The 12,508-nt window shown below is 29.9% G+C and overlaps 1 protein-coding gene across 1 annotated transcript; it reads right to left on the bottom strand.

The window, feature by feature from the left end:
- Positions 1–4,343: 4,343 nt before the first annotated feature.
- Positions 4,344–5,342, bottom strand: LOC140958781 (ethylene-response factor C3-like). The gene has a single exon (XM_073416350.1). The coding sequence runs from the start codon at positions 5,273–5,275 to the stop codon at positions 4,622–4,624; it is 654 nt and encodes a 217-aa protein (XP_073272451.1). The 5' UTR covers positions 5,276–5,342; the 3' UTR covers positions 4,344–4,621.
- Positions 5,343–12,508: the final 7,166 nt, after the last annotated feature.

Here is a 12,508-nt window from a genome sequence, read left to right as displayed (position 1 = left end):
ATATAATTTTTTTCCCGTAATGTCGAGTGCAACAAATTCGAGTTTTGTCAAGTTTGACATGGTGTTACTAAAAAAAATTATGATGCATTTTATTAGTTAATGAATATTTCAATACAAAGTAATGGATAAACAACAAATACAAACATTCGTAAAAATAAAGAAAACACATGAGGAGGATATTCTCCGATAAGTACAAGATTCGTGAGTATTATAACCAAAATAATTAAAAATAACTTTGTGAAAGCCATCTTCTTTTTTCTTCAAAAATTTGATGAAGAATAATTTTAGAGAAGAAGATAAAGTTAGAGTGATTGAATGTGTTTGTGAGATCATATTTATAGGGCAAAAACTAGCCGTTTTGTTACCGTTGGTGTACAAGAAAATTGTAATGCCCCAGACTTTTATTTGATTAATTGCGATTATCGATTTATAATTTGATGTAATTATAGACGGAAAGAATCGGACTGGGAAAGACGAGGAAAGATGTAACGTATGTGCGAGGACAGTACCCCTCACGCATATGCGCGATTTGGGCAGAGAACCTCGCGCATATGCGCAAAGGAGGTGCGCGCATATGCGCGAGCTGTGCATGCCGGGTCCAGAGAACCTCGCGCATATGCGCGGAGATGAGGCGCGTATATGCGCGAGCTGCCGTGCTTGGAACGCGCCGAGACATATTGTCTAGTGCATATGCGCCGATGAAGGTCGCGCATATGCGCGAGACGTGTTTTGCAAAAAAGTGAGACACTTGGCTTGTGCATGCACGTGTATGTATATATATATATGTTGTCTTCAATGGCCGGGGAGTGAAGAAAGAATCAGAGAAACTCTCCGGAAAATCCTTACGCCTTTTAATTGAGACATTTGTAGTTTACGAAAGATCCGTCCGTCCGAATTTCAATCCGACTTCGGTACTGTGTTCCTATCGACGTAGGCTACAACTGGACGTAAGTTTTGCTACGTTCTGATATGTTTTGAAATTATGATATTGTCAGAATCTGATATGATTCCTATAGGATGTTCTTGACATGTTAAACATCGTATAATCAAAACTGGATTGAGGAACAGATACCATATGAAACTGTTATGAATTTTGGAGTCGATTTGATATTAGAATTGAATTTTTATCGCTTATGAGGTGTTGGGATTGAGATCTGATTGATATGGTATTGCTGGGTATATTGAGATTTTGAAGTTGTGCTGTTGAAACAGAATTTGATTGAATTCTGATTATATCCAGTATTGATTGAGTGGTGTATTGATACCGTACCCTCGATATTGTTATTGCCAGATTGATATTGACAGGCTTTGAATCAGAGACTTCGACATAGTCAGAGTAACAGAGTGAAAGGTATAAATTAATGTTGAGTTGGGATTGCACAACTCGAGTGAGGTTTGACTCGAGTTTCCCTAAATCACATACTTTAGTTTATTGCATTGATATTTGCAATTTATGAGAATTGATGTGTGTGATCTATTGATTCATAGACAATGTATGTATTGAGTCTTCGGCTGATTCGCCTAGTCTTCGGCTGATTCGCCTATTCTTCAGCTGATTCGCTTAGTCCTTGGCTGATTCGCTTATTCTATTGGCTGATTCGCTTATTCTGTTGGCTGATTCGCCCAGATACTGGATATATGCATTATATCGATGCCGTTTAGGGTTGATTCATTCCTATCGACTGAGATTCGATATATTTGTCAATATCCAGACCCCGGGATCCCTAGATTAGGAATGAGTCGAGTCTGAGATGACGCGTCGATTGAGTCGAGTCTGAGATGACTAGTTGATTTACAGTTTTATATCATTCATGTTTGTTGATTTGCTACATGTTAATGATAGCTGTTATATGCTTTTATATATGTGTTTATATGATTGCATGTTTACATTGTTTATACTGGGATGTATTTCTCACCGGAGTTATCCGGCTGTTGTCTTGTTTTGTATGTGTGCATGACAACAGAAAGGGCTGGATCAGGGTCAAGAAGATGATGAGAGAAGACAGTTAGCGTGGAGATCCGGACTTAGGAGTATATCTATTACATTACCTGAGATGTAGTGAAGAGACGGTAGTTATTATGATTTACTGTTGTACAGGACTTGTACTTAGATCTGGATAGTGATCTTGTAAATAAGATAAAACTTATTTCATATGTTGCGTACTCTCGTAATAAAAAAAAATTAGACCCTGTTTATTATAATTGATTAATTATTCCCAGAAAGTGATTAAGAATTGAATTAAGTTCGGGTCCCCACAAAAATAAATGTATGTATTTGTATAATTTTATGGTAATAATATTGTGTATATAATATTAGTAATGTTTTAAATAATTATGTATATCATATCACAATATTATAATGAGTAGTCATAAGATATTTTGTTTAAAAACCTTATAGATTTTTATACTTGTCGTATCCCTTACCGGGAGTGTGGGATGTCGTCTTAACATCCTCCCAGGATTTATAACAAGTTTTTTTAAAAAAATTTATTTTTATTATTTATAATAACATTATATTATATAGTAAATATATAAAAAATAAATAAATAAACAATAAAATAAATATTATTACTTTTGTTACCTTTTTCTTCTGTTTTGGAGCTTGGAAAAATATGGAGGACTTTTAGAGCTTCGTGCTGATAACATGTTGTGAAAAAATAAAAATTTACGGTAAAAAGTAAAAATCTCAAACTCTCAAAATTATCACACTACACACTTTATAATATTTTTCTCTCAACTCAATTGTGATTTTCTTCACAAATGAGAGATCTATTTATAGAAAAATTTTATAAATAATCCAAAATTAAATTACATCATTACCTTCATCATCACACACAAATTTCAATATCCAACACCTAATTTTACCTAATTTTCAACATTCAAATATTCAATATTCAAATATTCAATACACACATTTTAAATATTATTTTTCAACAATATTTATTTTTTTATTGTATAATTTTAGTTTTTTCTCCTACGTATAACGTATNAGGTGTCATAAGATATTTTGTTTAAAAACCTTATAGGCTTTTATACTTGTCGTATCCCTTACCGGGAGTGTGGGATGTCGTCTTAACATCCTCCCATGATTTATAACAATTTTTTTGAAAAATTTATTTTTATTATTTATAATAACATTATATTATATAGTAAATATATAAAAAATAAATAAATAAACAATAAAATAAATATTATTACTTTTGTTACCTTTTTCTTCTGTTTTGGAGCTTGGAAAAATATGGAGTACTTTTAGAGCTTCGTGCTGATAACGTGTTGTGAAAAAGTAAAAATTTACGGTAAAAAGTAAAAATCTCAAACTCTCAAAATTATCACACTACACACTTTATAATATTTTTCTCTCCACTCAATTGTGATTTTCTTCACAAATGAGATATCTATTTATAGAAAATTTTTACAAATAATCCAAAATTAAATTACATCATTACCTTCATCATCACACACAAATTTCAATATTCAACACCTAATTTTACCTAATTTTCAACATTCAAATATTCAATATTCAAATATTCAATACACACATTTTAAATATTATTTTTCAACAATATTTATTTTTTTATTGTATAATTTTAGTTTTTTCTCCTACGTATAACGTATAGCTGATCGATATGATGCTGACATGGCACACAGGTGACGTGTGCTATTAATCAACAAATAAGCTGTTGGTTTTCTCTACCAACTTTGCTTACAAGGGGAAAAGATTCTTTTGAAAATGGACCCAAATAATTAATTTGACCTTCATTTTTGGAACTCTTATAATTTGCTATGAAACTTTATATAGATGAATATTTCTTATTTAAATTTTAGAAGCCAATCACATTCAAATTAATTCAGCACAATTTTTTTAAGAATCGCATGATTTGCATTGAAATAAGTTGTGGTTGTCCAATATATAGATAGAGTGATGCTACATGTACATCAATATTTGTACATCAATTTATACAATTCAAAAAATTCAATGCAAAAATTTAATTTGTCAAAATCTCACTATATATTGAATACAAAATCTCACGATATAACAATAAAATCTCGCAATATAATAATTATAAATATCGTTGTAACGATATATTGATTGTAACTTTAACATTATTCATATAGATAATATACAGAAGCACTTGATCACCTTATGTTTTGCAAAATAGTTAACCCAAAATGATTATTTTAGTTATTACATATCACTCTGCCTTAATTAATAAAGGAAAGAAAAATAGATTGAAAAAAATATATAGTTTTTTTAATCAAAATACCAAGAAAAAAATTGAGTTATTTGCAGAAGAAGAGGGGAAATACAATGGCAAATTGAATGTCAAGCTTATCTACAAAAATAACACAAAAGAAGTCCTAAATGGCCATACATTTATGGCATAGTGGCGGGAAGAGACATGAGTTCGAATCGATGTATAAAAAAAGTCCTAAATATGATCGATTCATCGAAAAACACATCTAATGTGTTATAGAGTATTCAATTGTGTAATATCATATTTTCTCCTCATTAAATTAAGAAAGAGGTGAAAATAAATAGAGAAAATAGTGTAAAGGGAGAAATTATTGAATTTTCTTGATTTTTATTATTTCTCATTTGGAAAAAAAAAATTATTTTAATTTACCAAGTAAAACTATTTTCACTTGAGCTGCTCCTACTCAAGAGCTCTTCCAAGTAATCAGCTCCCAAATCCTCAAACACCACCACATTCTCCACCTTCACTTCCCTCTCCCTCCCGCTTCCGCCGCCGTTCCTCCGCCGCATCAAATGTTTCTTCTTCAACGCCATCACCGGCGAACACCCCTCCTCAACCCATCCCCTCATCCCCCTCAAAGACTCACGCACCCTCTCCACCGGGAAATTCAACACCGCTGCCTGCCCCCGCATGGAGAACGCCGCCTGATCATAAGCCAAGGCCGCGGCCTCTGCTGTATCGAATGTCCCCAGCCAAACCCTCATCCCGTTCCTGGTAGAATCCCGTATCTCCGCCGCGAACTTACCCCACGGCCGCCGTCTCACACCTCTGTAAGCCTTTTCCTTGACGGGTTTCTCTTCCCCAGCCACAGACGTTGATTTTCCTTCGCCGGAGTTCGATTCCAAGGCTTGTTTGCCGGCCTCCGACAAGACACCGAACAGAAGCATATCTTGAGAATCACTTTGGTTAAAAGGCAGCGAATTCTGAAAAGCTTGATCATCGAATCCCCAAAAGCATGAAGAATTTGAGTTTTCAGATAAGAATTCATCACTGAAGGTGTAAAAAACAGAGGAATCCATTTACGTTTGATTTATTTTATATATTAGGAAAATGTTTGGGTTTCTACAATTTATAGTTTACAATCTATTTGTGTTCAAAGTTTGGGATCATTTAAATACATCGCACTATTTCTGGTTTAAATAAATAAATTAAATAAGCTTTTTTGATAAACTAATAAAATAATCAGTCCAAATACCGTGGCAATCTTTTACATATTCAATAGATTTACACATTATTTTAATAAATATCAAGCTTCTAAAACAATTATTAAGTTCTTGAAATTAAAAAAAAATACATTATAAAAACCTATTACAATAAACGAAAAAAATACTAAAATCATCTTATAAGTAGATATTTTAATTGACCCATTTTATTTTATTGTTTTGGCATTTGATTTCTTTTCGTCGGAACTCTGAAATGATACGAGACATAACTAACATTCGAACAGACTAAAAAGTATTAAAGAAAAAAGTCCAACTTATAATTCTAAGATCAAAAATCAAAACAAATCAACATTATACATAATAAATAATAATGTTTATTATTTTTAAGTAAATAGTTTAGAAAATCAAATAAAAAAATTGTATAAGAAAGATAGATAGCTGATCATTTGAGAAAAGTCTAATATAACAATATTAAAGTAGAGAGTTGCATCAAATTCAATAAAAAAAAATATTTTGCAATATACAAGAAAATGTCCAAGGGAGGATGTTTTTGCTTTGATTTAATAGTATTGGGATTAAATTTATAGGGTTTTTGGAGGATTAAGCTTAATATGGCACGTGAGTCAAAGGATGCCTGCAGGCCGCCATGTCAGATTAGCAGCACCTGGTTTAGGTAACCATATTATACTTTATAATTCACTTTTATATATATATAATATACACAATTTGTGAGCATGGACGAGATTCCATTCATTTATTCGATGTGATCAAACATAAAAAAATTTATACATTTAATAAATGAATTTCACATCATTAGTATTCACATAAATATGCACGATGGGTATGCAACATATCAAAAACTCTAAAAATGGAGTTTTGTGACATTCATCTACTGGATATGTGATAAGCCATGGAAAAATTACATGTTTTATAAGTGAATGTCACATCATCAGTACTCACATAAGTATGTACAATGGGTATGCAGCATATAAAAAACTCTAAAAACAAAGTTTTGTTTCATTCATAATTTAAAACTAATATCATGTCTTGCTTAGTTTGATTCATCGCCACAGCACACTTCGTTCTTTCGTTCCTTGCTCGCGGAGCGGTATATCGAAAAAAAAGGAAAGAAGAAGAAACATTCTATAAGTGGCACAAATTTGACTATACCCGTGCGGTTTATTTATATTTAAAGGTAGTATGATTTTTACTATCTAAGAAATATATTTTAATAGAAACGTAATCAATAAATATCCAAATATGTAGATTGTATCGAGTGTCGTCATTAACACTTCATGGGATATAACGTAGAAAACTACAAGTGATATTATGTAAGTGGTCGTGAGAGTTCGATGTGGACACAAGAAAAAAAATATTTATCATTTGTTTATATTTCAAAATAAACAAAAAAAAAAAAAGAATTAAAAAACTAATTGCACGTGATTTAAATTGAACTTACAATTATTGACTTTGTGTCGGATTTCATTCTCTATGGAACCAATTCGAAGATTCAAATTATTCTCAAAACTTTGAAGCATTCATGGAAGAAGTTGGGATGCCATACGGAATAATGTTGTAAATTGTAAATTTGTAATGTAGAAATGTTGATTGATTTTTTTTTTTAATTTTATACCATGAAAATTTTATAAAATATCAAATAATTTAAGGATAATAAGTAAAATATGGTATTTAATTTCGAAAGAATTTCTTTCTGGCTAGGTGCAAAATATTGTGTGTGACATTCTCTCTTTCCTTCCAATTCCACTTGTAACTTTCAAATCATATACATCAAGATTTACATGGCCAAATGGTACCTCCCCCGATTACTTGTGAGTACGGGATGTAAACGAGTCGAGTCGAGTCAAGCCAAACAATACTCGTTTAAGATATATATAGACGTGAGCTCGATTCGAGCTTTTATCATGAGGCTCGAGATCGATTCGTGTTTAGATTATTAAGCTCGTGAATAGCTCGAATTCGGTCGTTAATAGTTCGTTTATAATGTTTAACGTGTTTAACTCGACTCGTTATGCAGGCTCGTTTTTGAGTTTGTTAAACAAGATAATTTTCAAGCATATTAAACAAGCTCGTCAAGCATTCTTAACCAAAATGTCAACTAAGATATAAGAATTTAAAGGGTGAGTTTGTCATTTTATAGTCTTTCAATCACTGCATTTATACTTCCATTTCGATGTGGGACGATGTAAATCATTATTGTACATTTAAAGTCCAATAAACTAGTTGAGCTCGAGCCCGAGAACAGGCTTGCGAGCTTACGAGCCGAATATTTTTAACTTCGATCTTGCTCGATAAAATTTTCGAGCTCGAGCTCGGCTCGATAAGCTTTACGAACGATCACAAACGAGTTTTTATCGACCCTATCTCTAAGTGACTTGTGAGTGAATTGATTCGTTTACGTCTCTACTTGTGAGCGAGAAATTTCAATCAAATTTAGATATGGACATTAACGAAAAAAAATTGAGACAACATCAACGTCATATTGTTCAAAGAATGACTTTCTAATATATATGATGCCGCAAACCGATACATGTATGTTGCATGATCATGTGATAATTGTTTTAGCAAAAGTTATAACTTATAATAATAGTAATATTTTAAGTCGTATCACAGTATAAACATCTCTTAGAATATAAGAAATTTTTTATCTTTCCAATAATTTTACCATTTGTAACTAGTGAGAATTAAAAAAAAAAAAAAACTTATATTTGCTCTTATATGTCAATTATAGGTCAACACATACGATTTTACTAAAAGCTATATCAAATAAATTTTTAGATAATTATTTTTGAGTATCTTATGTTCGGTAAAAATCGAATCCAATATAGCTTATCGATACTTGGTTCAACCTCAAAGTATAGGGTCAAATAATTCATAATAATATAATTAAATTATTTCTAAATATTTTTATTATCACTAATGTTATATGATAAAATAAAAATATTATTTATTATTGAAAAAAATGAAAAATTTTATCCCACAACTTGACGTGGTAAACGTTAGTGGTAATCATTCAGTCGGTTTGGTTTCTGACCCAATTACCAAATCAATTTTCTTTTTTGTAATAACAAAACTGACGTAAATTTTTTCAAAAAACTTATCAAAACCAAATCAAATTAAAATAGTTAATTCAGTCCGTAACTGAATTAATCGATTTTTTTAAAAAGAAATCAAAAATAAAAGAGAAATTAATAATTAAAAAAATCTATATAAAAATAATATTATCTAAAAATATGAAAATCTATATAAAATAATTAATAATATTATTATTAATTACCGATTTAACCAAAATTTTTGAAAAATAAAACCAAATTTCCAAATTAATTAGACTGAATTTCTGAATTAGTTCTTAAATCGCAAGATTATAATACACGTGTCAACATATTAGAAATTACGCGGAAGATTATTGATTAATATGGAGCAAATCATATCACTCCTGATAGTCTCATCAAATTATTGTGAAATTTCCCAAAAACAAATATTTTGTATATTTTAAAATAACAAGAGTTAAATATTTAAATAATTATTCTAATAAATATGAAAAAAATACGTAATAAATTTCTAGAAAAAAATAGTTTTAAAATAATCTCTTTTATAAAATATTATTTAGCCACAAAACATTTTAATACATATTCAAATGTTTTAAATTTGAGATGATGTCTTAGATATATAATAAAATAGAAACAAAAAAACCTTTCCCGATTCAAAATAACACCATCATATCATAAAATAAATATTTGAACGTTTTATTGTTTGTTATGGCAAACGAAAACTTAACATCATTATTTAAATACTAATAGTAATCATTATCATTATAATTACCGTTATCATTTTGTCTTCTTTTTGTTTATGTGAGACGGGTCAATTTAATTCATACTTAAAGTAAAAAAATAATATTTTTAATATAAAAAAATATATTTTAATAAATCGGATCAGGTTGGAGATCTGTCTCATAAAATTAACTCGTGAAACAGTCTCACAAAAAGTTTTTATATAATAATAAATTAGCATAATTATCGTTCATCCCACTATTTATTTATTTATTATTATTATTAGTAATTAATATGACAAAAGTTAGTATTCTTATCATTCATTACTTTCGTTAATACTAGTGCATATTTACATGTATTGCATATGTATAAGCAAATTGGAATAATTATCTAAATATGATAATTTTGTTATTTTCAAATTTAATGATTTTTTTTATTAGAAATGATATGGTTACATAAAATTTAAACTTTTAGAAATTTAAAAGACTTTTGAAAGCTAATAAGATATGTTTGTTATAAATAAGTTATAAATTTTATTAAAAAAAGTTTTAATGATATTTTTTTATTAAACAATTATTAAGTACTTTTGTAACATGATATGGTTATTTTGGCACTTAAACTTGGAATATTAAGACAAAAACTTGTGTGAGACGATCTCACGGGTCGTATTTTGTGAGACGAGTCTCTTATTTGGGTCATCCATAAAAAAGTATTACTTTTTATACTAAGAGTATTACTTTTTATCGTGAATATGAGTATTGTTGACTCGTCTCACAGATAAAGATTCGTGAGACCGTCTCACAAAAGACATACTCTGGAATTAATATATACCAATTTGATCAATCATCTTCTGATCAGTACTTGTGGCAAACGTTCTCTAATTAAAAATATCATTGGAGATAAGGATAACCTGCTCGAATTTATCTAAATCACATATATTAAACAATTTTTTAAATTTTTTTTCCAATTATATGGTACTAAAATGTTGAATTATGATTGCAAAATCGGTTTAAATTATAATAATTAGAACTACAGTGATTTCATGCATACAGTGAAAAGTCCGATTTCTTTTTAAATTTTTTCGTTCAATTTTTTTTTAAAAACAAATAGTGTAAAAATAGAAATATGACGTGTGGGATTTTTTTTATTTTTTTCAAGTATGATGGGTGGATTATTTGGATTTTATAAAAAATATTATTCAATAATTAATTTTGTTTTTTTCATTTTGTAGAAATGCGATCGATTTATGTAGGCCACAAAAAGTACGAAAAAAAAAAAAAAAGAAGCACAATTACGTGTTGTACCTCAATTTGCTTCTATTTTGGGATTCATGTGAACAAATTTCAAAGGTATCCATAGATTGCTGCTAAATCTGGTTAAAGAACCACTTCAATATGTGATAAAAGTCACACAAGCAAGGACAATTATTTAATATGATAATTAATAATTGAAAAAATTGTAACTTGTTTGGTGTGATTGATTCATTCCAATTTTTGATCAATTTAATTTTTTTTTTTATCGTGAATACTGATCTGAAGCTACATATATGAGTACGGTATCGTAAAAAATGATCTAATTGAGAAAAACAAAAGAAAAGAAAAGATGGTGGATAAATATTGAAATCTGACAATATAATAACCAAAATCGTACGTATACAAATATATTGGACTAAATTTATTATTTTATTTTAATAATTTTTAGAAAATAAGCTATCCCAAAAATTATGTATTAATTCAAAATAGTTTATACGGTTCTTTTTTTTTTTATTAGTTCGATTGTGTATTCTAAATACATTATATATACACGCAAGATCAAGATAAAATAATGGATTTTCTTTGATTTGATTTCTTGTCAATCATCTATTGGATGCGAGTTAGCACCGTATCAGACTATATGTATAATTTTGATATGTTGTCCACCTACCGTGCTCAACAACGAGATGTCGCATATAGATATAAAATTTTTATATGTTTTATCACACCCAATAAACGAGTGTGATCTCGTTAGTACATATGGAAGTTGGAACAGTGAATGAGCAGCGTATCAAAACTATATATATAGTGATTAGAGAATATACAAATTTAATTATTTAGTCCATTTTCTAAAACTTATCATGGTTTGATATTTACTTAACTATTTTTTTTTTATCAAAAATCTATTAATAGGACACATAATAACATTTTTTGTATGACAAAAAAACTTGTGTGAGACGATTTCATGGGTCGTATTTTGTGAAACGGATCTCTTATTTGGGTCATCTATGAAAAAGTATTACTTTTTATGCTAAAAGTATTACTTTTTATTGTGAATATCGGTAGGGTTAACCCGTCTCACAGATAAAGATTCGTGAGACCGTATCACAAAAAACTTACTCTATTTGTATTATATGCTTTCACTTCTCACCAGTAATCAGTGTCGAAAGATTTTTGTTGCGTACTCCACGGCATTTCAAACGTTTTTCGTGAAGCCAATTCTGATCTTAGTAAGGTGTCCCAGGCTCTCTGTTTGGGAAATATGTGTCCTTTTTCTCGACAAGTCGCCAAATTTTTGAATTATACAGTTTTTCTCTAGAAAAAAACAACAGTCGGACTATTTTTAATCAATCAAAATTCATATATATTCTATAAACTTAAATAATTAAATAAATGTGAATCAGGTTGTTCGCATGTTAGGAATTAAATTTTTGAAATAATTATGAATTTATCAAATAGAGAGAATAAGAAAAAAAAATAGTTTTATATTTAATTCTTGCCAGAAAAGTGACGAGAGCAAATTCCTAAACATCACCAATGATTTGAGAAGTCAATCACAGAACTTCTAGTAAAGATATATCTAATTAATTTTTTTTAAAAAAATGTTAAGATTGAGACTTGAACTTAAGTCAACCCAAAATCTAGCTCAATAGGAGAGTGATATTCACGGTAAATTTAGGGTCCGATTCCAGCAAATGTCACTAGTCTAGACGCAGGTTTCGAAATTATCGTGAGCCTGAAATCACGAATAAGACTGTTATAAGGGGGCCGGGAGGGTGTCCCGACGTAGCCCGTCCGACGCTCAAGTCAGATACTGAGGATATATGGGGGAAGCAGCTAAGGGTGCTGCTGAAAAATAATATAATGAATCCCAGAATTAAACACTCAAACCTGATATTTATAGGAGAATACCTGGGCCCTTGATGGGCCTGTCTTCCATTTGGGCTAGGGATGGGCCAGGGGTAGTGGGGCCATCCATGGGGTATCACCAGTCTCTCCCTCCCGAGTCGAACTGAATCGTAGGTTCAAAGTTCGATTAATTGTGTTGT

Source organism: Primulina huaijiensis, chromosome 2, assembly GCF_012295235.1.
Source record: "Primulina huaijiensis isolate GDHJ02 chromosome 2, ASM1229523v2, whole genome shotgun sequence".
Taxonomy (NCBI): Eukaryota; Viridiplantae; Streptophyta; class Magnoliopsida; order Lamiales; family Gesneriaceae; genus Primulina; species Primulina huaijiensis.
Note: the sequence above shows the minus strand (reverse complement) of the source record. Positions and strands in the feature narration are given on the sequence as shown.

Excerpts from the sequence above, each read along its gene's own strand:
- LOC140958781 (XM_073416350.1), bottom strand. The coding sequence starts at position 5,275 with ATGGATTCCTCTGTTTTTTACACCTTCAGTGATGAATTCTTATCTGAA.